General features: G+C 35.6%; 1 protein-coding gene across 1 annotated transcript in view; it reads right to left on the reverse strand.

Moving 5' to 3' along the window:
* The window catches only part of ATG14 (autophagy related 14), a 79,639-nt gene that overhangs the window by 15,963 nt on the left and 36,616 nt on the right, over nucleotides 1-27,060 (reverse strand). The window contains exons 3-5 of the mRNA XM_001368883.3: nucleotides 25,576-25,621; nucleotides 24,589-24,670; nucleotides 2,963-3,200 (exon numbers count right to left, since the gene is read on the reverse strand). Of these exons, the coding sequence (XP_001368920.1) occupies nucleotides 2,963-3,200; nucleotides 24,589-24,670; nucleotides 25,576-25,621 (366 nt within the window). The remainder of the gene's footprint in view (nucleotides 1-2,962; nucleotides 3,201-24,588; nucleotides 24,671-25,575; nucleotides 25,622-27,060) is intronic.

A 27,060-nucleotide genomic window follows, 5' to 3' on the forward strand; every position in this document is an offset into this window, starting at 1 on the left:
AAAAAACACATCAGAGCAACAAAGATGACAAAAAGAAAAATGACAATTTTTGAAAGAGCTATGCATTTGTAGTTGAACTGCGAATTGGTCCAACCATACTACAAAGTAATACAGAATCATACTCCCCAAATCATAAAACTGTATACTCTTTAATCTCACAATGTAACTACTAGCCATATATGCCAGGGATCAAAGGCAGAGGAAAAGGACCTATACGTATAAAAATGTTTAGTGATTTGTTTTTATTTTTTTGCTATAACAAAAACAGGAAATGGATGATGATCAATTGGAGAATGGTGGACTTTCGGGCTAAGATGGCAGCAGAGTAGAAGGAAGGGTTGGACTTTCCTCATAATCAACCAATACAAAGTGTCACAAAAGGACAAAAATCAAAATCAGACAAGTGAAGGGGCTCAGCTACAGGACACAGTCTTGAAGGTAGGCAGTTTTGGGGTATTTCCATGCTGTGGGGGTGGTGGTGGTAAAACTAGACCTACCAAAGTATGAGTTGATCACCCCTCCCCTGTATCACCTACTGCCAGAGTCAGAGTATGGCCTGGGCAATCTCTAAATTCTCAGGAGTTGGCTGAGGAGCATGGAGTGCAGAGAGAGAGCAGACCCAGGTATCTGTGGCAGAAGCAAAGTAGACTGGAAAAATAGTCTCAGGGCAAGACTCTTTAAAGTCCACTACAAGAAGAACTGCTTGCCTGCCTCATTCAGATTTCTGGCTGAAAAGCCAAGATAATACAGAGAAAAAAACGAGCATAGCAATCAATGGCTACCAACACGAAGGACCAGCAATCCACAAGTACCAAAAGAAATAAACTCCAACAGAAAAAAGTCTTTGACCCTGGACAACTTCTATGGAGAAATGGAGCAGAGTACAGAGGAGACAGCAGAGAATGACAAACAAGAAAACACATCCAAACTTTCCAATTGAAGAATGGCTAAACAATTTATAGTATATGAATGTAGTAGAATATTTTTACTATTTCTTGTGATTTCGTTGTTTCAGTCATGTCTGATACTTTGTGACCCATTTGGGGTATTCCTGGCAAAGATACTGGGATACTTGAGTGGTTTATAATTTTCTTCTCAGCCTCACATTACAGATAGAGAAACTGAGGCAAATAGATTTAAGTGACTTGCTCTGGGTCACATAGCTAGTAAGTGTCTGAGGCCAGATTTGAAATCAGGAACATGAGCCATCCTGACTCCAGGCCTGGCACTTTATCCAGAGTCAGAGAAACCTGGGAAAATGTGTTAATACTTGTCTAATAGAGATGAAAGAGAAAAAAAAACAGAAGCAGGAGAACAATTTATATGATGACCTCAATTGTAAAGGAAAAAAATAATTAGACTACAGTCACAACTTTAGAAGTCAGATAATGACTTCTTGACATTCTTCCTATTTCTTTACAGATAGTGGATGAACTAGATAGTGGTGCAAAACAGATCTACATTCTTACCACAGCTAATTTGTGGGTTTGGTATCCAAGACTTTTCTTATGTGTTATAGAAGAGGGTTTCTATCTCAGCCTGTGTAAGGGAAAAGGGGGAGATAGGACAATGTTGCAAGGGTGATGATACAATAAAAAGGAAAGAGAACAGGGTCCACAAATCATTAAGGAGACAGAGACAAGCATGGCAATTTTGGAACTATCTTGTTAAATGTGAATTATACAAAAACTGAAGATGTATGTGGGGAGAAAAACCTAAAACATCATATAAGTTCACAGGTTCATGTGCAATTACTTTGTAGATGGAAAAGTTCAGATTTATTGATATCATGTACTAAGTACAAAAAACCCCCAAATGAAAGAAATTTTAAAATAAAATATTTAAACATAACAATAAAAACCTTTTTAGAAGAAAAAAGTGGAACCCAAGTATGTATTATCACTTTGTTTCTTCTTGATTGTTAGGTTATTTATGTTTCTTAGATGAAATGTAATTGAGAGAGCCAAAGAAGTTATATGAAAATAGTAGGCCCCATCCTTTTATTCTATCCAATACAGGAAACCCACTAGATGACTGTGATTTATTGTCTAAGGTAGCAGAATGCTCTTAAAGGGAGAGAAAGGCAATGACAACTGCATTGGATAGTTAGGATGAAATAAAATCAATCCTGTTGTTACTTCTGTTTGAAAGTGAAGAACTGATTAACCAGTAGATGAACTCACTAAATTGGACTATAGTACATTCTACACTGGTTTCTAAATAAGTAAATCTTATTTACCCAATAATCAAGACTTCTAATGCCTTAAAAATTCTGGAGCAATTAGGACCCTGGAGATAAACCAGAGCCTGGGGGAATAAAAAAGATGAGTAGAGGGAGGAGCATGGAAGTTAAAGACCCACCATCAAGAGCTATAAACAGCAGCACTCAGAATGGAGAAGGCAGCAGAGGAACAAACTAGGAGAGCAAACAAAAGCTGAACCAAACAAATCTGAGTTTCCAGAGAATCATATGCTGGAAGGAACCTTAGAGATCATCTAGTATAGTAAGTAATATTAATTAGGATGACTTCTCTCTCTGAAGTCTTCAAGAAAAAGTTAAATATTCAGTATAATTTGTTTAAGATTTATACATTCAAGGGTTACATAAAACTTATCTGGAAAATCTATTTATCAAGAGTGACCTCAATTATAAATAATGCCTGGGAAGCAAAATTTCAGTTAAGAAATGTATCAGAAATGGAAATAGTTCTGCCTCTGGAATCATAGGGCTTGAGCTTAATTCCTGACTGTCACTTACTGTATGACCTTGGACAAATCACCTGATGTAGAACTCCTAGAGAGTTCTAGAAACTCAATGCTGTCATCATTAAAGTGAAGGGTGTTAGACTAGATCTCTAAACTTGAAGGTCCCTTCCACTGCTGAATTTGTAATCCTATGAACACAAGCAGAAACATGCAACATGGAGCAAGAAAGGGAAGGGAAAGAAATGGATTCCTCTACCTTATGCCAGTTTTCACTTCTTCAATGGGAAAAATGATTGAGGTGAGTTCTAGAATATGAGAGCGTCGAAAGTGTGCCAGACGGTCGTACTGACTTCTTAAGTCATCATGCTTCTTTTCCACCAGATCTCCAAGTCTGCGGTTATGCCTCTGGATTTTTTCCTTCTTCTCTTGGTGCCGCTGAGCTCGACAGAACAGCTTCTGATTCTTTTCTTTAGTTTTGAGAAGGCCCTCGGAATCTGACAGAGCAACGACACCCAGCAATTATTCTCTAAAAAGTAAGTCAAGGATAAGATAAGCCTCCAAAAAGGTTTCAGATGTTTCCTGGGTTTTGTCACCTTACTCCTTATCTCCATCCTACCCAGGCCCTTTTGAAGAATGCAGGGTCTACTTGGTTAAATGATGCATTCTAGGAAGGAGACAAAAGGAGAAGCAATTGGCAAGAGTCTATTTCCTCTGTTGTGATTCTCATTGCTCTCTAATGCCTTTTTTGTGAAGAACACAGGCCCATGGGTAGGTAACTTAAACAAGATAATTTCAAGCAAATGGGTGATTTCTGAGTCTATGGGGTTTTGTTGAATTGGATATTTCATAAAGCAGTGGAACTAAAAGTTAATTGTATCCTAATATTAAACCCCACTAATCAAATAAGATTTGATATATGTCTCTTATAGGTAAATATCTATCCCAGCTGGGATGGTTGTAAAGGCCTCCTCTCTTCCCTATCCTCAAAAAGCAATAGAACAAAGTCTACAGCAGTGGCATCAAACTCAAAATAGAAAACTGACACCTTCAGGGTGCATACTAACTTAGAAAACCACAAATTAACATTATGTATGTTGTAATAAATTTTTATTTAGTTAAACATTTCCCAAGTCACATTTTAGTCTGGTCCCCATATATTTGAGTATTTTGCCCACCTGAATTTGACATCTCTGGTGGACAGTAGCCTAGGCTTCAGAACAAATGGGAAAAGGGAGATTGGAAGGGGGATTTGCAGCTCCTTAACATCTCTTACTTTCTATTTTTATTCTTAATTATTGTCCCTGTCAAGAGTTGCATGAGCAACCTGCTCTTCCATCTTCCTTGTTCCCCCCATTACCTTGTACCTCCAACCCTTCAGCTCCTGCCATGAAGAATTCAGGGGGAAGATCATAGGATCATGGATTCAGAACTAGAAAGAATCTTAAAGATTCTCAAGTACAACCGTCTGAGTTTACAGATGGGGAAACTGAGACACAGGAAGTTAGTGATTTTCCCAGTGTCACACAGTTAATAAGGATTTGAAACAGGATTCAAAATCCAGAACTTCATGATTCCAAGTCTTGAATTCTGACCAAGTCGAATTCAGGACACATGCTCTCTGGAAACATTGTTATACGTGGTGATTAGATTTTATAATGCTACACTATATTTTAGAAACATGTTTTGAAAAGGCTGTTATGATCTCATCTGGGAATTCATGTTTTATTTGGTCATTTATCTGACAAACATTTACTGACTTGTTTCTATAAGAAAATGTGTTCCTGTTTATGTTCTAGATAAATGACTGGAAAGAACTATTAAAATACAAAATGGTGTAAGTTAAGTACTGTATAGGAAACATTCTAATATAATAAATTGTTGAATTCTTAAATAACTTGGGGCTGAACCTTGAAAGAATCATCAATTAATAAATCTTGCCATAAATCTTCGTTTCAACAATTTCTAGCAAGAATGAGAGATAACATAAGGATAGCCCAAGTATTATGTTGGTGCCCTTGAGAATTTTCCAGGAAATATATTTTTAAAAACCTGATATGTAGGCAGGATATAGTAATGATTGAGGAAGGGAAGAAGCTCAAACTCTAGATAACTGCTTGACTTCTCTCTGAAAAGCTGAGCAAATGATAAATTCTTGACTTGCTGATATTTTTATTCATCAAAAGAGGGATGGAAGTAACATGGCAAATTTAAACCTAATTGTGACCAAAAAGGAGGAATGGGTTGTAAAAATAAGAAGTAACTTACTCTATAATCTAGACTTTGTGACACGATAAAGAAAGAGATTCTAGGTACAATTTGATACACATCTCATATTCCAGGAGAGCAGACTGCAATGAGTTCAGAGACAAAGGATAAATAGAATCTCTTTGTCTAAATTTGCCTTTACAATAGGGAAGTTCAGCCCTAAAAGGATGGGCAGCTCTCAAGAATGAAATTATGAAGAAATTAACAATTCTGAAGAAAGGGGAGAGCTGTCAAAAGAGATGGATACAAATAGAGGAGAAATTAATCTACTAACATATTTTTTCTTTTCTTAAAAACAAACAGACAAATAAAAAACCTAACAACTCCCAAACCCCAAAACCTCTACCTTCCATCTTAAAATCAATGCTGTGTTGGTTCCAAGGTAGAAGAGCAATAAGGGCTAGGCAATGGGGGTTTTAAGCAACTTGCCCAGGATCACACAGGCAGGAAATGTCAAGGCCAAATGTGAGCCCCAGGACCACCTCTTTCTAGGCCTGGATCTCAAATCCAATGAACCATCTAGAGGCCCACAGTAAACAAAACACAAAACACAAACACAAACAAAACACAAAACAGATAATGGAAGAAAAGCCAGTTACTAAGAACAGAAACAAAAGTATGGCAGTTTTCTGTAAAGATAATGTTGAATACCAAAGGAAGAAGTGAGGCTTGCAAAGTAAATGAAGGGCAGCCAAAAAAGACTTTCGAAATTATATAATGGATGAGGGGAAGGAGGAAGGGAGAAAAGCAAAGTTCTTGTAACAAATATGCATAATCAAGAAAAACAAATTCCTACATTGGCTATGTCCCAAAACATATCTTATTCGTCTTGATTCTATCACCATTCTGTCAGTAGAGAAATAGTATGCTTCATTATCAGACTTCTGGTTATTGTACTGATGAGAGTTTTCAAGTTTTTCCAAGTTGTTTTTCTTTATAATGCTGTACTCTTCGTACAAATAATCATTCTCACTCTGCTCACTTCATTCTGTGTCAATTCATGCAGGTCTGCACAGTTTTCTCTGAAACCATCTGCTGTTTTTTATTTCTTAAGAGGTAATTTAATCTATCATGCTCACATATCCTAATTTATTTGCCATTCTCTAGTAGAAGGGTACCTTTTTAGATTCTAGGTCTTTGCTATTACAGAATTGCTTGTATGAGGAGGAAAAGAAGAGAAAAAAGGGAGGGAGAAAGAAAATTGAAATTCTCTTTTTTAGGAAAAAAAAATACAGAGGAGTGAACAGAAGGAAAGACAGGGAAAAGGAAAGGCTATTAAAAAGCTACAGGTTGAACTTTTATGTAAAAAGAAAATTCATAGAAAAATATAAGACCAAAAGCTAATACCAGTGGTCAAAAGACAGCTTTTAAATAAAGTTTATTATTTATTTAATTAATTTAGGAATACTTTCCTATGATTACATGATTCATGTTCTTTCCCTCCCCTCCTTCCACCACCCCCCTCCCATAGCCACAAGCAATTCTACTGGGTTTTACTTGTGTTCATTGATCAGACCTATTTCCATATTATTAATATTTTCACTAGGGTTATCTTTTAGAGTCTATATCCCTGATCATATCCCCATTGAACCATGTGATTAAGCAGTTGTAAAAAGACAGTTCTTAGAAGAACTGCAAGCTATTAATAAGAAAAAGAAAAGATGCTTCAAACTGTTAATAATAAAAAAAATAACTCAAAATAACTGTGAGGATTGACTTCATACTCCTGGAATTGGTCAAGATGACAAAAGATGGGAATAGCCAATAGTGGATGGGGTATGAGAAAATCGGAACAGCAAGGTAGATGATTCAAAATATAGATCTGTAAGCCTGATTTCATTTGCTGGCAAAACTTAGAAAAATATTCTCCCTGTTTTTTTGAGAAGACACGAATAAAATCTTAATAGGCATAATAAGAGCATTAGAGTTACAAGTGCCAGCTGAAGTAATAGTTATTGATTAAAGAATTAAGGAAGACTTCACAAAGGAGGTGATTATCTGAGTTGGACTTTAGCACATGAAGAGAGGTACATTCTAGGTACAAGAAACACCAAGTAGAAGACACGGATCTGGGACAGAACAGAGAATGTTTAAGGCCAGAAGGTCAGTTTTGCCTAGAGCGTATAGTAGAAGGGAGCAGTCAGTCAAAAAGTATTTAAGTGACTACTATGTGCCAGACACTGTGCTAAGAAAAGTGGGTTACAAATACAGGCAAAAGACAGTTCTTGTTCTTGGAGCTCATAGACTAATGGGGAAGGCAATATGTAAACTAATATGTAAAAAAACAGGAAAGCATTAGATTTAAGAGGGGTTAGGAAGGGATTTTAGCTGAGACATGAAGAAAGCCAGGGAAGCTGGAGGTAGAAATGAGGAGGGAGACCACTCCAGGAATGAAGGAGGGCAGAGAAAATGGCAAGAGTGGAGAGATGAAGGGCTTTGTTTGTAGAATGGCAAGGAAGTATTACTGGGCTGAAGAGTATGTGGTGAGGCGTAAAGAATGAGGATGCTGGGAAGGTGGGAAGCAGGGGAGGGGCTGCCAGAAGATTTTGTTTTTGACTTTAAAGGAGATAGGAAGTCACTGGAATTTAGCAAACAGGGAGGTGGGAGACTTGTGGTTGGCAGGGCCACCAGCAGATTTATGCAGTAATTCAGGAATGAGGAAATGAAGGCCTGTGCTAGGGTGGTGGCAATATCAGGGGAGAGAAGAGGGGATATTCAAGGAGTAAAATCGACAGGCCTGAGAAAATGACACCTTAGTTTTGGGTTTGTAGGACTGGGAAAATGCTGGTGCCTTCAACAGAAAAAGAGAAGCTTGAAAAGGAATGGTTGAGGGAGAAAGATCTTGAGTTCAGTGACAATGTTGGAATCTGAGTGGTACCTACAAAGGAGATTTTCTTACTATTAAGTTCAGATAACCTCTTTCCATAAAGCATTTCCTAAAGCTAATTTTCTTTGAACGTGTCTTCTGGACCTCTCCTTTGTCTTAACCAAGCTTTACCTGGTAGAATATGTACATGTGTGTGTGTGTAAAACTATGTAAAATCTTATTAACTTCTAAGTTGTTTTTCTTTTTTGCATTTCCAGTATCTAGCACAGTCTCTTGCACAAGGTCAAGGTTTGAGGGCAGCTAGGTGGCTCAAGGGATAGAGTCAGGCATAGAGATGGGAGATCCAGAGTTCAAATCTGGCCTCAGACACTTTCTAGCTATCTGGGCAATTCACTTAACTCCAACTGCCAGCTGTAAACCTTAAAATTTCTTAGACTTATGAATGTTGGAAATTTCCCCATTGGGAAATTTCATACTTGAAAAAAATTTCCTGCTGATAGTAAGAACTCTATTGGAATATGAAACTCCTTGGCATGGAAGGATCCTTCTCCTCCCTACTTAAGACTACTTTAGGACAGAAACCTTTTGCTAAACAATGGAAAGGGCTTTGACCTATGCTTAAGCATAGAACAGGAAGTTCTTTGAGTCATGATTGATTTTAGAATTGATACAATAGAGATACTTGGAATGACAGAACCAGGTCTTGGAACTTACAATCTCCACCCTACTCAGAGTAACAGGATTTAGGAAGGGCTGCAGCAAAGATCAAGATTTAATTATTTGAGAATATGACCTTCAACAGACATGTGCAAAGGAAACAGACCTCTGGGCGGTCCTGGGTTAAGCTAGAGCCACCATTGGCACAGGGGAGACATCGACAGTGATTGGTAGATGTGAGAACTGAGGGGAGGGGACTTAGATGGTTTCCTTAAAGATAGTGGGGTCTGAGGACAGAAGGAGGAGGTTTTGCTCTGAGAGGAGAGGTCCTGGAGGAAGAGTTCCTGAGAAGGAGGTTTTGCTCTGAAGGAGGTCTGAGAGGAGAAGGAGGTTTTGCTCGGAGTATTTGCTCTAAAAGAGGTCTGAGAGGGAGAGGTCCTGGAGGGAGAGCTGCTGGAGAGGTCCTGAAGGAGGCTGTGGAAGGAGAACTCAGGAGGAGTCAGGAGGAGAATTCTCTGTAAACATTTCTTGAAAGGAGGCTCTCTTGAAGGTGGAGCCTGAGGTTGGCATGAGAAGCCTTACCTAGAGAGATCTGCGGTGAGTGATAAAACCAACTGACTGATTTATTCATTCTTATTCCTTTCTTACTTTCTTTTTCTATTGATTAATCAGTGTATTATAAATTAAATTTCTCTATAAAACCCAGTTGGCTTGGGCATATTCATAAATTGGGAATATATTCCCTGGCGACCATCTTATATTTATATAAAACCAAGACACAGTAGAAAACATATTTCAGCGGTCATAATTGTTATATATTTCCCTTGCTCCCAAATATTTTAATTATCACAGTTTATGGCTCCCACTCTCTTATCTACAACAATTTAAATCCCAAACTTATTTTAAATCTAACACAGCTTTTACCATCCTTCTGCCTTGGAACTCATGCTTAGTATTGATTTTAAGGCAGAAGATAAGGGTTTAAAAAAAATAAGGTTAGGGTTAACAGTTGTTGAATGGATTTTTTTTTTTTTCAATTCTGAGTGAGTTTCTGCTTATGTTTATTCTATCTTGAAGTATATTTATTCTAAGGCATCTGAGTGATAGTGAAATGCTATCTATGTTTCAAGGAGTAATTCAAATGCCTCCTTCAAGAAGTATCCCTATGTTACCTCAGCTGAAATGATTTTCCTTCCTCTCTGCATGCCTCACCCTGCCCACATCTTACTCAAGAGACTCTAGCAGGGTGTGACCATTAGGAAGCTGGAAAAAGGAGTTAGGTCTCTTGGACAATTCTTTTGAGAGCAAAGGATACTGTTCTGACAAGGAATGAAAGGCAAGAGGAGCTCTCAGCAACATCTGCAGAACTGACATTAGTACTTTTGCCAGTACAAAGTGTAAAGGATAATAACCTAAACTATGTTAATTATTTGGTCGCCACAGATATCCCAAATATATAAAAAAATATAACCAAGTCAGCTGGAAATTTATGGTGATTTAATCGATATAGTGGAAAGAAATTAAGAAGAAGGAAGAAGGAAAAAGGTGTAGGATTCCGCCTGTCTGGCAAGTGCCAGAAGGAAGACCAGGGGCTCTAGGAAGACAAGGATTTTGAAAGTAAGGAGGAAGGAATCAGCCTGAACTCCAAAGGGCTCAGCCAAGATGCCTGAACTTGAATCAGCTTAAGGGCAAACTCACCGCCAACCCAGACAATAGCTGCTACCATGCCAAGATGTTGGAACGCTTAGCACACTGCCAGCCAGAGTCGCCTCTCCGGGGAAAGAGGGAAAGAGAGCAAGTGACGTGCCTTATATAGACGGTTTTACGTCACTTTCCTGCATCTCATCTGTATCAACGTTAGCTTAGCTTGACTTAGGACAGCCCAAGGGTCTGTCCGCTTTTTCTGCACATGTCTGTTGAAGGCCATTTCCTCAGATAATTAAATCTTTGAGTATGATGCAGGCATCCTGACTTTGTTAAACTGAGTAGGGTGGAGAAATGTATAGTTCCTAAGACTCGATTTCTGTTAAACCAAGTATCTCCATTGTTACTAATCAGGAAATAGCTAAATCGGGTCTTCTAAAGTACATCCAGAGTAGGGTGGAGTAGTTTTAAAATTCACAATCTTCCCCCTGAGGCCTGAGGAAGACTAGTCTCTACCATTGGTCTTGTAAACATATCACCTATGAAATTAAAATAGTTAGGGAGGAATAGAAAAGAGAGAACGCAAAACCAATGCTTTGCTGGGTGCATTGACAAAAAGCCAAATTAGGGGCAGTTCCCTTTGGCATAAAAGTATACATTTACAATAAATGTTCAAATAAACTTCAGTTCAATCAACCACACCCAAAGTTCATTCTGGATCTTCTTGATGTAGTGTAGGTTTTCTGGCATCTTTCTGCAACAGTTCATTCTTTGGATTTAGGAGTTAGCAAGCTTCTTCCTTGAAGATCTTTCTTGAACAAAAAATTTCAAAATCTTGGATTTTTATTAAAATACAATTCCCCCCCCCTGAAGTGGGTGTTAAAAAACATCCAGTTCAGCTCAGGATGCATTGTTGAGTTATGGGGGTGTATGAGTCAATTATCAAAAGAATTAAAAAACAACAAAAACAAAGCAAACCCCCCCCCCAAAATATATATATATATAAAGAAAAAAAATGGAAGAAAGTTAAACTTTTGGAAGAAAGAAAAAAAGGAGAAAAAAATTTCAAAATCAGAATAAAACTACTGTGTATTTAAATTCCCCTTTATTCTAGATTTCTTCCTAACCTCTTACCATTATCTTTTTTAAAAGTTTTCCTTTCCTCCTCCCTAATCCTTTTTGAGAGATTAGAAAAATTTTTTTTGACACAAGTGCTTTTCAAGTATACACATCACCACTGAACCCTCTCTTGTAACAATGAGAAACAGTTAAATAAAAATGACAAAATGACTACCTGGCTATCTACAAGTATTTCAATCTTAACAAAGCCAAAATTAATCCTCTTGCCCTATAAACTTGCTTCTACTCCACAGTTCCCTGTTTGCAGTCATCAGAATCCTTCCATTCATTTGGGTCTATAATCTTGGAGTCATTCTTCCTTTCCTTTCTAACTTCATATTTCTCACCATTGCATATTCTCTAGTCCAGCTAGACTGGGCTAACAACTTTCCCTCAAATTTTACATTCTATCTCATCTTCAAATACATTGTACCAACATGCTCTACACTGAAAATCAACCCCCTCCTTGCTCCCATTTCTGGGGATTCTAAACTTCGTTCAAAGTGTAGCTCAGGTGATACCTCATATAGAAAGCCTTTCCTGATCCTCCATGTTGTTAATGCTTTCTTATTCTCAAATCATTCTCTATTTATCTGTGCATATCTTGCATGTAGTAGAACTCAAACCAATTCAATAAAACATTTTATTAAGAGTCTACTGAAAAAAACCCCAACAACAACTGAACCTCATGGGGGGGGGGAGTTCCTAAGGAGTTTAACATGCTATTTAAAAGGTTGTTACAATGCTTACAGTTAAATAATCCCTAACTCCAACCCCATATATACAATGTAACTTCACGAGGAAGATGGCATTAACAACCTAGGAGGAGCATCTATCTAAAACCATCAACAAGCTTCAATTGTAATGGGATAAGCTAGAAGTCTACCTAGTACTATCAGGAGTAAAGCAAGGGTTCCTATTATCACCACTATTATTCAATATTGTACTAGAAGTGCTAGCTACAGCAATAAGAGAAGAAAAAGAAACTGAAGGAATTAGAATAGGCAATAAGGAAACAAAGCTAACACTTTTTGCTGATGATATACTTCAGGGAATCTAGAAGAACCAATCAAAACAATGAACAACTCTAGAAACATTGCAGTATATAAACTAAATCCACATAAATCATTAGCATTTATATACACTACCAACAAAGCCCAATAGCAGGAGACAGAAAGAGAAATATAATTTAAAATAATTGGACAATATAAAATACCTGGGTATTTACCTGCCAACCAAAAACCAAGGAACTATATGAGCACAATTAAAAAATAACTTTCATACAAAGTCAGATCTAAATAACTGGAAAAACATTAATTATTCAGGGGTAGGCTGAGCCAATATAATAAACATGACAATTATACCTAAATTAATTTACCTATTCAGTGCCATACTAATCAAACTACCAAAAAATTCTTTCATAGAGCTAGAAAAAAATAACAAAATTCATTCGGAATAACAAAAAAAGGTCAAGAATATCAAATAAATTAATGGAAAAAACTATGAAGGAAGATGGCATAGCCATACCAGATCTCAAAATGTATTATACTGCAGTAATCATCAATGGATTAGATTCAATCCACAGTAGTAAATGACCATAGTGACTTAGTGTTTGATAAATCCAAGGCACAAAGCTTTTGGAAGAAGAACTTACTACTGTAAGTGTGAAACCCCCATCCTCTTTCATGATTATAATAAGCATTAGCCTTTATGATTATTTTTATAACACAATCATTAGTTTTTGAGTCAATAATTAAATAATATAGTTTGCTAAGAAAATATATAGCTTTGCTGAAAGATACTTTGACCTTAAGCCTGTACCCCAAGTTTCTACTAAGCCTGCCACACCCTGCTGTGTGTAAGCTCAGGACAGTCAGTAGGGAGGTAGAAGTCTGCTTTGGGTGCAAGCTTAGAACAGTCAGGAAGGAGGTGGAGGCCTGCTTTTGGGTTGAAATATCAGTCATTCAACTGCTGACTTATGATATTTCATAATAGTTGTTAGCAGAAAAACAATCAGCCTCCAACCCCTTATTGCAGAGGCCTTGAAAAGGTCAACCATAACACCAGACATAGGCTACTACTGATACCACATTATTTTTGTACTTTCCAGCTTATTCAGTACTTGCATCATTGGTTAGGACTGCCCTATGTGAAAGATATGTACATCTATTCTATTTTAATTTTTAACTATCACTTTGTCCCTATGTCATAAAATTTCTTTCTATAAAAAAGGCTATCTCTTAAGGCTCGGGGGTCTTTGGTCTTGCCATTGACCAGAAAGTCCAGCTTTATTGTGAGATTGGTCCCCTCTCAATAATAAATCTATTTAGCTTGGAGTTTAGTACTGGTGTGATAAATTTTTGCCACACTACCTGACAAAAACTGCTGGGAAAATTGGAAAACAATACATGATTCAGAAATAAAGGGGGACACCATAAACAAATTAGGGGAACACAGAGCCAACAAGATATAAATTGAATAATTTAGACTACATTACGTTAGGAATTTTTGCACAAACAAAATAAATGCAACCAAGTTAAGAAGAGAAACAACTGGGAAATTTTTCTTATAGAAAATGTTGCTGACGAAGGCCTCATTTCTCAAATTTACAGAGAACTAAAATTTGTAAGAATACAACTAATTGCACAATTGATAAATGGTCAAAGGATGTCAACAGACAGTTCTTTGAATAAGTTAAAATATATTTAGTCATATGAAAAAATGTTCCATATCACTACTGATTAGAGAAATGCAAATTAAAACAACTTCGAGGTACCCTCTTATCCATCAGATTGGCTTATATGACAAAACAGGAAAATAAAAAATTGTTGGAGGGGATGTGGGAAATTTGGGACACTAAAACACTGCTGGTAGTACTGTTAAACCGATACAACCATTCTGGAGAGCAATTTGGAACTATGCCCAAAGAGTTCTAAAACTGTGTATACTCTTGGACCTAGCAATACTGCTATTAGGTCTATTAGATAAAAATGGGGAAACAGACCTATTTATACAAAAATATGTATAGCAATTCTTTTCATGGGGTCAAAGGACTGAAAACAGGGTGTCCATCAATTGGGGAATGATTGAACAAGTTGTGGTGTATGGTTGTAATGGAATACTATTGTGCCACAAGAACTGATGAACAAGACAAGATCAGAAAAACTTAGGAAAACTTAAAATGAAGTGATGTAAAAAAGTGAGCATAACAAGGAGAATGTACATGGGAACAGCAATATTGTAGAATAGTCAACTGAAAGACAATGCGAGGATCAAAGATAATTCCAAGGGACTCATGATGAAAAATACCATATATTATCATGGAAGAAACTGACAGAATCTGAATACAGATTGAAACATGCCATTTTCTACTTCGTTTCCTTCATGAGTTTTTTCTAGCATGTGCAATATGTGTTTTCTTGTAGATAGTATATTGTAGGATTCTTGCTTTTAATCCACTCTACTATCCTCTTCCATTTTATAGGTGAATTCACCCCATTCACAGTGATGATTATGGTGTGTTTTCTTCCATCTTATTTCCCCTGTTTATCCTTCTCTTTCTCTCTTTTCTGCCTTTTTCTAATCACAAATATTTTTGCTTCTATTTACCTGACTCCCCAAATTCCTCCTCTCTCGTCTGTCCCTCAGGCCAGCTCCTTTTTGGTTCCCTTCCCCTTCTTAATTGCCTATTGGGTAAGATAGGTTTCTAAACCTAAGTGTGGATACTATTCCCATTTTGTACCAATTCTGCTGAGAGTTTCAAACATTGCCCACCACTTCTTCATCTTCCCTTCCACTCTACTGATTCTTACTTGCCTCCTCATGTGAGACAATTTACTCCTAACTTTCTCTCCCTTTCTCTTTTCTCAGTATTTTTCTCTTTTACCTCTTGATTTTTTTGGGGGGTGGTGGTCTGTTGGGGGTTATTTATGGGGGAGAAATAGCATCCCATCACATTAAACTTACTCTTTGCTTTCTGTCCATATATGCTCCTATTTATTGCCCTAATAGAGATAAAGTTCTTAAGTATCTTCAGTACCCTAAGTATCCCTTTACTTTACTTTAGATATCTAAGGTACTTTAAATATCATATATATATATATATACATATACATGTATGAATAATATATATACACACACATATAGCATCTTAGTTACCACCTTCTTATTAGTAATATAATACCCCATTGTTTCCCTTGATTACCTTAAAGTATCTTAAATACCTTTATGTACTATAAGTATCTCAAGTATTCTAGGATCACTTTCCCATACAAGAAATGAATCAGTTGAATCCCATTATTTTCATTAATTACCTTAAATACATTAAGTATTTTAAGTATCTCTTGTACCATAGAAATCTTCAGTATCCTACTGATCACTTTCCCATGCAGGTATGTGATTAATTTAACCCTACTGATTACCTTGAATTTTTCCCTGTTTACCCTTTTATCCTTATTATCTTGTGTTGAAGATGATTATACATTTTCTTTTTAGCTCCGGTCATTTCAGAGCAGGAATGACTGGAAGTCTTCAATTTCACTAAATATTCACTTTCCCCCCTGGAATATTATGCTTGGTATTGTTGGGTACCTAATTTTTGGTTATAGGCTTAGATCTTGGCCTTATAGAATATATGTTCCATGCCTTCCAATCCTTTAATATAGCTACTAGGTCTTGTGTAATCCTAATTGTGGTCCCACAATATTTGAGGTTTTTTCCCCCTGACTGCTTATAGAAAATTCTCCTTGGCTTGTGATTTCTGGAATTTGGCTATAACAGTCCTGGGATTTTAAAATTTGAGATTTCTTGCAAGAGGTAATGAATAGATTCTTTCAATTTCTATTTCCCCATCTTGTTCAAGAACATCAAGCCAGTTTTCCCGGATAATTTCTTGCAATATGGTGTCTAAGTTCTTTTTTTGATCATGACTTTCAGGCAATCCAGTGATTCTTCGATTATCTCTCTTGGGTCTATCTTCCAGATCAGTTGTTCTTTTTTCCAAAGAGAGATTTCAGATTTTCTTCTGTTTTTTTTCTTTTTTTAAACCCTTACCTTCTGTCTTGGAGTCAATACTGTGTATTGGCTCCAAGGCAGAAGAGTGGTAAGGGCTAGGCAATGGGGGTCAAGTGACTTGCCCAGGGTCACACAGCTGGGAAGTGTCTGAGGCCAGATTTGAACCTAGGACCTCCTGTCTCTAGGACTGGTTCTCAATCCACTGAGCTATCCAGCTGCCCCGTTTTTTTTTTCATTCTTTTCAATTTAATTACTTCCTATTGTCTTATAAAGACATTAACTTCCATTAGTCCAATTCTAATTTTTAGGTAGCCATCTTTTTTGAAGCTTTGTATTTCCTTTTTTAAGGAAACTATTTTCTTCAGTAAGTTTTTATTCTAGACTGTTGAGTTTTTCTATCATCTCCTTTTCTGATTTTTTATATCCTTTTCTGGAACTCTTCCAGAAGTTCATTTTTGGTGGAATATCATGTCACATTTTCCTTTGAGACTTCACTTTTTCACTTTTGTATTGCTGTTCTCATCTGAGCTTATATTTTGGTTATTCTCTCTTGTTGAGATATTTTTCTAGCACTGCATTTTTTTCTGTTGCTCATTTTGGGGTTATTTTTTCCCCTTGACTTTCTCTATATGCTGAAGTGTAGCTCCATTCCTGGGGTGGAAGGAGTATGGTTCCATACCTGTAATGTGCCTGAGGTTGGCTCAGCTGTCTTGGTCCCATCTTGATTACTCTGCAGAGGTGGCCTGATAGGCTAGCTATGTGGAGGTTTGCAGCAATTCAGTTCAGTTGGGTTGACTTGAGTTTTGCCCAATAATGTTGAGGTTAGATCTTATTGGGCTGAATTCTTCCCCCATGCTAGGTTGTACCTGGCCTCTGATTTTGCTAGACTCTTTGGGGCCATTGTCCTCTCACTGTTGTCTACTTTGTATTGAGTTGGTTTCTCTCTTCCCCTATTGATACTGGACTGGGCTAACTGTTTTCCCTTGTTCAGTGCTCTTTCTCTGTATTCCAGTAAGATGAGTCCTCCTTGTCTCTCCACTTCTTCACTCTTTCTTCTACTGGTTTTGCTATTCCAGTATTTGTTTTGAGGAGTGTTTTGTTTTCCTGTGGTCATCTGGAGGGTAACTGTCTGGCTGTGAGTATTTCTTCTTACTTTGTCATTGCGACAATCAAAAGGCAACTCTTGAATGCAATTCTTCTTGACTCTAGTCTAGTAATCTTCTTTTACAATGTGACAAATATGGAAAGATGTATTACATGACAGCACATGCAGAACCTATGTCAGATTACTTACCACCTCAGGGAGAGGGGGGGGAGGGAATCTAGATTGCAAAATGTCAGAATATTATTGTTAAAAATTATTTCTATATTCATTTGATTAAAAAAATGCAATGAAATATTACTAGAAAAAAATAATCTAGGAGGATCATGAAAAATCTCATGTTGGAAGGAGGTGGCAATGAATTATGGAAGTGATAAATATATTCCAGGCATGGAACATTTGGGGGTGGGAAACCATTTGTTCAAGGCATGCAGAAAGATATTTGCTGCAGTATTTAAAAGAAAACAACACCATAATACCACACAACTCTGAAATGAAGTGAAAGCTGTTGGGTTCCTTAATAGGATGATTTTTGTTTTTTTGTCTTGGTATGCTAAAAGTCTAACACGTGTCACATAGGGTGAGTGTTTAATAAATGTTTGCTGACTGAAGATATACAAAATGTTGCAAAAATTACCTTTTAAAGATAAAAGGGAAAGGGATGTAAGAATACCTGTAAATTCTCCAGGTAATTAGGGAGAGCAATTGTTTATTAAGGCAGAAGTAGTATTTCAAGAAAAACAAAGAAAACATTTGATGAAGCAAAGGGTACTCCTACTTAGATCACAAAGCTGAAGTCTGGAAGAATACAATGATGAGGAAAAAGGGAAAAGACTAAAGACCTCTTTGAGCTAATAGATATGAAGCTAGGGGGTAGGGGAAGTGGAGGAAAGGAGAGATAATTTGAACCCTCTTAACAAGTTAAAACTTGTGCTTTCTAGAACTTAAGTTCCTTGAGGGCAAAGACTATTTTACTTTTAGTTTTGTATTCTCAGAACTTCGCACAGTGCCTAGAAAAAAGTAAGGTACATAATTAATAAATGTTTGTTGACTGATGTAGCTTTATAGGTAATATCAGGTGAGAAGTCATCTAGGAAGGGTCAAAGGAAGAAAAGACACACAGGGACAACTAGTTTGCAACTACTCTGTTGTGAATAATGAGGCAGCTATTTGTCAATCTGCTATCGCCAGTGGAGAGGTCTGCTGTTCTCTCAGGTCATGTATTTAGGAAGTATGAGCAAATATCCTGAAATTTGTTACAATTTTCCTTTCTGCTACATAGATTTTGTCACAAATAGTACCATCCTCAACCTAAGGGTGGTGATGCTGATTCTACCTCACCACACTTAGTAGTGGAAGAAGGGTGCTTAAAACATGATACCTTTTGATAAAAACCAGTCCAAGACTACAGAAATTCTGTCTAGAACATTCTTTCTCCAGTCTAACCCTAAAAAAAAGAGTTTAGCTCAATTAGGAAGAGTAAAGAAGGGAGTTAAAGGAAGAATTGGGAAGGGATACTAGAATGGGTGGATATATTGGACCTGAAGAAAAAGGGTTTGGAATCCCAAAATTTATGTAAATTTTCAAATAAGGTTTTTGTGTAAATTTCTAACACTTATACTTCTAAAGGGCCTGAAACTCATTTGAGGTCAGTTATTTTCTTTCAGAAGGTGTTCAGGAAAGTTTGATAAGCTATGTCTTACAATGCTAGGAGTCTGAGACAACTTTACATACCAAGAACAAAAAGGATTAGAGATGGCCAGAAAGGGACAGATGGGGGAACATGAATGAAAGGTTTAAACACCAAAAATTTCAAGAGGAAAATTTTCAATAAAAGCTCAGAATACAAGGAGATCAATCAATTTCCAAACTAAAAAAAGATGAGTAGGAAATTCTCAAAGATAATACACAAATCTCTTCAATACTTAAGAGAAAGAAAAGTCAATGCCTCATGAAACAGAGAATACCATAGACTGTCAAGAGATCAAAGAATATCAACAACAAACACTAAAATGGTTAAAAATATACAGGTTATGCCAGAAGTCTTAATGAAATAGTAATCTTTTAAAAAAATACTTTTTTTCTCTAATTACTTATAAAAACAATATTTAACATTTATTTCTTAAGTTTTGAGTTCTAAATTCTCTCTTCCTTACACCCCTTCCCCATCCCTGAGATGATAAACAATCTGACGTAAATTTTGTATGTGCAATCATATAAAATATTTTTCCATAGAAATCATTTTGCAGAAGAGATCTCAAACAAATAAAAGAAGTAGAAAGAAAGTGAAATATAGTCTGTTTCAGTCTGTTCTTAGACTCCATTAGTTCTTTCTTGGAGGGCAGATAGCATTTTTCATCAAAAGTCTATGGGATTTTTTGGATCACTGCATTGCTAAGAATAATTATCTCATTCACAGTTGTTTGTCAAAAAATATTGCTGTCACTGTATACAATGTTCTTCTGGTTCTGCTAACCTCACATTAGATCAGCTCATGTAAGTCTTTCCAGAATAAATCATTAATATTTTCAGAATAACTAAATATTAATAAAAATCAGAAGTATAAGTGGAATAAACTTTAAAAAACCAAAATATAAAAGCACTAATTATTTATAATTTCAAAGTATTGGTGTTTCTTATTAAAATTCAATGAATCCACTGTTATACGCTATAAATCATTCCAGTTAATTTTGAAACTCTGAATATGTGTTTACATCATAGAATCTTAAAAAAAAAAAGAATGTGATTTGATGCATTCACAACCATTTTTACATAATCTTGAAAGAAAAAGACTATAAATCAGGCCACATAATAGGACCTTCTCTAACAATCTACTGGTCTGAGAAAATATCTAGAAACTGTTGCATAATTAGCGGGTGCCCTATCTTGTTAAATTAAAAATTCATCAGGGGCAGCTGAGTAGCTCAGTGGATTGAGAGCAAGGCCTAGAGATAGGAGGTTCTAGGTTCAAATCTGGCCTTGGACACTGACTAGCTGTGACCCTGGGGAAGTGACTTAACCCCCATTGACTACCCCATACCACTCTTCTGCCTTGGAACCAATGCTTAGTACTAATTCCAATGAGGAAGGAAAGGGTTAAAAAAAATTATCATTCAAATTTCACAAAACTAAATAAATTTTTTAAAAGTATATTTTGGGGGTAAGTTTATAGCAGTTATAGTTCTAAAGTTATTAAAGTTTAAAACTGTACTAAGACTTTTGGGACACTATTTGTCTGGAGATTTGGTAACTAGGGCAAGATTTTAATTATGAAAATATAGAAGGAATGAAAAAAGTACCAATACATATCTATTGTGTTGGATATCATAAAGTACAAACTATAACTAAGAATGAAGTCTAGCAATAAGAGAGTATCAGTAATTTAGAGAAGACAAAGTTTAAGGCAAGAGTCAGAAAAAATGTCCATGGCCTTAGATGTCTATACACAAATGAACAAAATGTGGGTAATAAACAAGGTTATTAATAAGAAATCTCAGCTTGAGTTATATTTGACTTCACAGGTATCACTTAGAATTGGGTCCTCATGACTGGAATAAGGTTTTAGGTTATGTCTTAATCAAGAGGAAAAGAATAGCTAAAAGAGGGTGGGGATGGGGAGAGAATAAGAAGTAGTTTCATCTATTCAAAAGGTATTCTCAAATAAGGAAGTTTAGGAACTAGAAAGAAGTATGGTAGAGAATATCTGAAAGAGGATCAACAGAGGAACAACAGGACTAGTCATAATTGCAGAAATATATGACACTCCTTGAAGCAAAGAAGAAAACTACTATTAATTTTAGGAAACAGAACAGACTGGGAACAGAGGACAAGTGGAGCATTTAAATTATTAGAACATGTGCTGGACCTTTCTCTACCAAAAACAGAGAAGTCGATTAATTCTTGCTTGCCTTTAACTTCAAAAGATGGGAAAACCAATGACAGCCACTGCAATGCTTCTGACCAATAAGATAGCATAGGTTGCTGAAGCAGAAATCATAGAAATCTTGGATAGACATTACTCCTCTATCTTAGAATTTGTCATAGAGAAGAGAAAAGCTGGGAAAAGTCTGGTGTATACCCTAGATTTGAGGAAAACATAGTTATTTCAAAGAAATTAAGAGAAAGCATCAAAGCAGCCCAGGGTACAAAATGCCAGGGAGCAAGTTAGCCAAAGGAGATGGAAAGCTCACAATTATGTAAATAGAAACAATTCTGATGAGAAAGAAAAAGGGGAATCATCTAAAGAGACTCGTGTAAACAAAAGGGATTTTTAAAAAATATGCACTGAAAATAGAAACACAAATGTAATGAGATGACAATATAAATAAATGTATGGCATAACTCTGGAAAAGCAACTTAAGGAGGACTGATAGAAGGGTAAATGATGACTTTTAAAGACAAGAAAAAGGATTCTTTCATTGCGGAGTGGGGAAGCAATGGAAGATAATGAGAAGGAAGGACCATTTAACTCTTTATTTTGCTTCTATTTACTCTATTAAGTGGAATTATATTTAGCCTGCACAAGACAGAACATAAGTAGTAAAAAACAAAATAAAGAGGAGAAAACTAGAGGATTTAGATGACTTTCATTAATTCATTTTCACTTTCATTGAGACTAGAAAACTAGTTCCAAAGGTAGTAAAAAACTGACAGGTATTATTGATGAGTTACTATAAGGGATATCTGAAAGAACAGAAAATGAGAGAAAAGCCATAGGTGTAAAGATGGGCAAATGTCTTGGTTTTTCAAAAAGGGAAGAGTGAATTTCAAATTTTAAAAGGCATTATTGAAAAGCCAGTTTGTGAACATTTCAAAGGGAAGTGGCAATAACATAGGCAGCATAGATTCATTAAGAAAAAGTTTAACTTTCTTTTTTTTTTTGCACAAGGATAATAAATTTATATGTTAGGTGATTAGCCAAGTTATTTAACAAAGTTTCCCATGCTATCCCTTGTGGACAAGGTGGAAGCTAGATTATATAGTACAGTTAAGTAGATATACAATTGGATAGATTTAACCAGGCCTGAAAAGAAGTCAATAATGAGGAAGCATCAACCTGGGAGGGAAGTCTTAGATAGAAGACCTGGAGTTGTCTTGGCCCTATTTTTTGCCATTTTAATTACAGACTTTAAATTTAATATCCTGCTGACCAAATTTTCAGATTACCAAACTAGAATTGTTAAATATCAGACAAGAGAATCAGGATTCATATAATGTCCTACACTGGGTTAAAGAAAAATAAATGGTCGTAGGAATTGGAGGTAAGACTTTCCATCAAACTGCCTAGTAAAATTCCTTGAATTAGAAAGCAAGATTAAAAAAAATATATACTGAATGAAAATCACCTCTCCTATTAGATAATCACTGAACTCTCATTTTTAGTTGAAGTCAGATTTCTGATTGCCTTGCACACAGTATGCACTTAAATGTTGTTTCAACTGAATTACTTTTATACCTCCCTACGGCTTGTCAACAATGTTTCTATTCAAGTTAGGGCTCTCCAAATGCTATGACTTTCTGTTCTTATTTTATTCTATTGCTTTTAAAGGTATCTAATTTATTTTTATGAGTTTAACTTTACCCTATTCTTCAATCCACTTTCTCTAGTCATCATTCCAATAATGACATTTTGATTTCTTGTCATAACTTAGTTTAATATAGCGGGTCATCCTAATATCAAAGGAACTACCTTCATGATTCTGTTATATTTTTATTTTTCTGTGTGCTAATACTTATCCAGTCTTAATGCTGTCTCTATATATAGTCTTGTCTTTTCTTCACAATACAAATTGATAAATACCTTTAATCTATCCAATGCTCAGAAGTGGACAAAAAGCTAGTCTTTATTATAAAGACTTGGGTTCAAATCATACTTTGATACATGATGTCAAAGTGCCCAGGGGACATTATACAGGTTACTTTATCTTGGTGTTGTAGGCAACTTTCTAAGACTAAGTTGCAGAATTCCATTTTGCATGGTGGAGGGTGTTTCCTCACTGGAAGTTCTCTACAGCAATGAAAACTTCAAGTTGAAACAATTTCCCTAACCCACTAGCCTCATAACGACCATAATTTTAGATCTTTTAGCTTCTTCTCTTCTATGTACAGTCTATGTAGATGTGCTTTATAAAACCTTAACTTGTAAGAGATCAAGACTTCATTGTAGTCACATTCTACAGAACTATATATATATATATGTTATGAATCACTAGCAAATATCAAGCAACAAAAGAGGAAGAGTGTTCAGCAATTTGTACCCATGAGGTATAGAAATAAAACTGAAATGGATCACACTGTGATTACCACATATGGTATGCTTTAAAGACCTTTGAAATTTTCTTCTAAACCCTTCATTATGAAGAACAATCCTACTTTATAAAAACTTTTTATAGAATCACAGAATTTCACAGTTGGGAGATACTTGAGAGATTATCTAATTCAATTGCTACCTGAAAGAAGACTTGTCTACAATATCCCTGACAAATGGTTACCCAAGCTTGACCTGAGTAGACAATCTTTAAATTCTCTCCCATGTTCTGTGGAATCAAATACTGACCTTTAAATAATAATTTAAAAATCTAAGTAATAATCTAAGTGATAAAAATTCATGGAGTTTGTTTGCAAGGACTAACAAATTATGGCAAAAAACTGTCATAAAATACATGATCATCTATTATGAGCATAGGCCATGACTTTTTGTCACTTGACCAGATTTGCTCCCAAATCAAATGGAGGGCCAACAGAAGGAGCATAACTGTAAAGCCATTTTTAAATCCCAAAAAGCAACATCTCATTAGATAATCCTCTGTAATTATTTTTAAGTTGTAATTCTGACTACTTACATTAAAATTTCTGATGACACTCTACCTCCCCCAACAAAAAAGAGAAGGAAATAGGATGTGTGTGTGTGTGTGTGTGTGTACATACATATATATCTCACTTGAATTTGTCCCTTAACATCAAGTCCATTTTGATGTAATTACAGGAATCAAAATGGTACTTCTTGTTATTTCTTAATTTTCTTTACACACCACTGCTGAGAGATATCGTTGAGGTGATTTTGAATCAGGTATGAGTTGGACAAGGAGAACTTTATGGTCCTTTGCAATCCAACTCATTGTCATTACAATCAGTTTGATCACAATATCCCAATAGGCAAAACACTTTACGAAAAAAGGAAGGAGAATATACCACTTGAATTTGTTTCTTAATATCAAGTCAATTTTGATATAATTATCAGGGTCATAATCCTTACTTCTTGTCATTTCTTCATTTCCTTTACATATTGTTTGTTTCAGCTGTTCAATTCTCAATTTACAGGACATTATTTTCCATCTCTGAAAAATAACACATAATAAATATTTGAGAAGTTCAAGTTTTATGATTAATAAATGTCATGTGACTAAAAATCTCAAGAGAAAACCCCAAATTCTTTTAAATTTGGAAGTGCTTATTATTCTTTAAATAACGAGATTAAGATAACTTTCCCAAAATGAAGTAAAGTACATTTCCCAAAATGGAACAAGCCCTCAAAATGGAACAAATTTCAACTGGTTGTAGTATTTCTGTGAAGTGTACAACTCTCCCAGCTATTCTAAAGCAAATAAGCTTTACTACAGCTGAACTGCTAACCCTCTTAATCAAAAAGCTCCATCTACTTATAGACATGAACAATTAGAGATTCATTAAAACAGACTTAAAAGACAATTCTGCATCAAAAAGTATCTTACACTTTAAAATGTAATCTCCTGTTAACAACGAGTAATAGCAAAAATGTCAACTTTTTCCATAATGCATTTTTTTTAAAACAATCTATTAGTTATAAGGAGTTATGTAGCAAAAAAGTAGGGGAATGTAACACTAAACCCTTCAAGTTGCCTCTTTCTATTAAGGATAGAAAGACACTTTCTCTACTGATGGTAGAATAACATTTGAAAGGAAGCTTAAAATATAGTCCTAGGAGTAAAATTTTGTAATAAACTGTATTCAAGAAGTAATGTGAAGTTTTTGGTTTTGTTTTCCGTTTTTTAACTAAGTATTCAAATAGATGAGAAAAAATTCAGAGATAAAAGAGGTAGAAAAATTTGTAGAAAAATTAACTGAGTATGTAGGGTCTAATCTGATTTATTTTTAAGAAAAGAAAAGTCTTAATTCAAATTAAAGAAACATGAAAATTAAATAATAAACATTTTAAAGTATTTTATTAAAATAAAATTTTTGTTACAAATTTTCCATAACTCACCAACTGATCTGTTATCCACTTTCCTTCCATAATGGCCTTTAGCACACTATAAGGTAGAAAAACATACATTAAAGTCAATCATGAAACAATATTTTTTCATCAGTAGTAAGTAGATTTTTTCAAACAACTTTTTTTTGTGTGTGCATATGGTTTATCTCTGCCCCCAATAGAACCTAGAACATTATAGATTCATATATATAATGTCCTTCTCCAGACTCACTGCCCTCTAGTGATCCTTTAATCTCTAGCACTCATTTCCTTTACTTAATCCCCCACTCTATCCCATGTTTTTTCTGTTACACTACTATAACCTCTGTACTAGTAACATTCTTTGACCCACAATGTAACCTTCTTCTCATTAATATACTGAGCAATTTCTGTGTGTAAGGCATTGTGTTAGGTTCTCAGGGAGAGGGATAAATAGGTATGAGAGGAGATCTTTGTCTTCAAGAAGATTATAATCTAGTTGGGACAAAAGACTTAAACTAATGAAAAGCTAACCAGTTAACAAGTGTTAAATAACAATATGAAGCGCTGCTAGAATAAGTTGGCTAATTTTAAAGCTGGCATAAGAGATTAAAAAAAAGATGTCTTCTTCAAAGCAGTTACTTTGGAAGGCTATATTCATATTCTAGAAATAGTGTTATTACTTAAAACATTTCTGGAACTCCTTTTTTGAATTTCCCTTGAGTAAACCTTAAGCAAATATAATCTCTGGAATATGTAGAATGATGGCTCACTGATATTTGAAGATGGATTTGTTTTTGGTGCCAAAAGCCATATAAGCCATAGCTAATGAAGAGGGCAAGAGAAAATTTAATATGGGATCAAAACAAGGTGTGGATATAAAGTTGGCACTTCCTCATGAAGGAATAAATGATCTACAATTTCTTGAAAATAATGGTAGAGAGTGGCATAGTTTTCTGAATTTATCAAACAGAGAGTTCCAGGGTATAGTCTGGGAATTATCCATGAATGAAAAAACTTCAAGTTGGTCCTTGAATGATGGATAGGATTTGGACAGGCAGGGAGGTTGAGTAAAGAAGAATATTCCAAGTATGGGGGAAAATAGGCACAAAGGCATTAAGATGACCAAATTGAAAGGGTATTTGAAGACTCAGGGATTCTTCTTGAATTTGGTTAAAATATTCCTGGGTGTTGTAAATTGGGGATTAAGTACAGGAGGTAATCTGTGAATTCTTTCAATCTCCACTTTTCCCTCTTGCTCTAGAATGTTGGGGCAGTTTTCTTGGATAATTTCCTGTAGAATGATGTCCAGGCTTTTTCTTTTGTCATGGTCTTCTGGTAGACCAATGATTCTTAAGTTGTCTCTCCTGGACTTGTTTTCTAAATCTTCTGTTTTGTGGATGAGGTGTTTAACATTTTCCTCAATTTTTTCATTCTTTGTCTTCAGCTTCTCTTAATTGTGTTTTGAATTGTATTTTGAGTTCTTCCAAAGCCTGTGTCCAATTTGCTGGAGTTTCT

This window comes from Monodelphis domestica, chromosome 1, assembly GCF_027887165.1.
Source record: "Monodelphis domestica isolate mMonDom1 chromosome 1, mMonDom1.pri, whole genome shotgun sequence".
NCBI lineage: Eukaryota > Metazoa > Chordata > Mammalia > Didelphimorphia > Didelphidae > Monodelphis > Monodelphis domestica.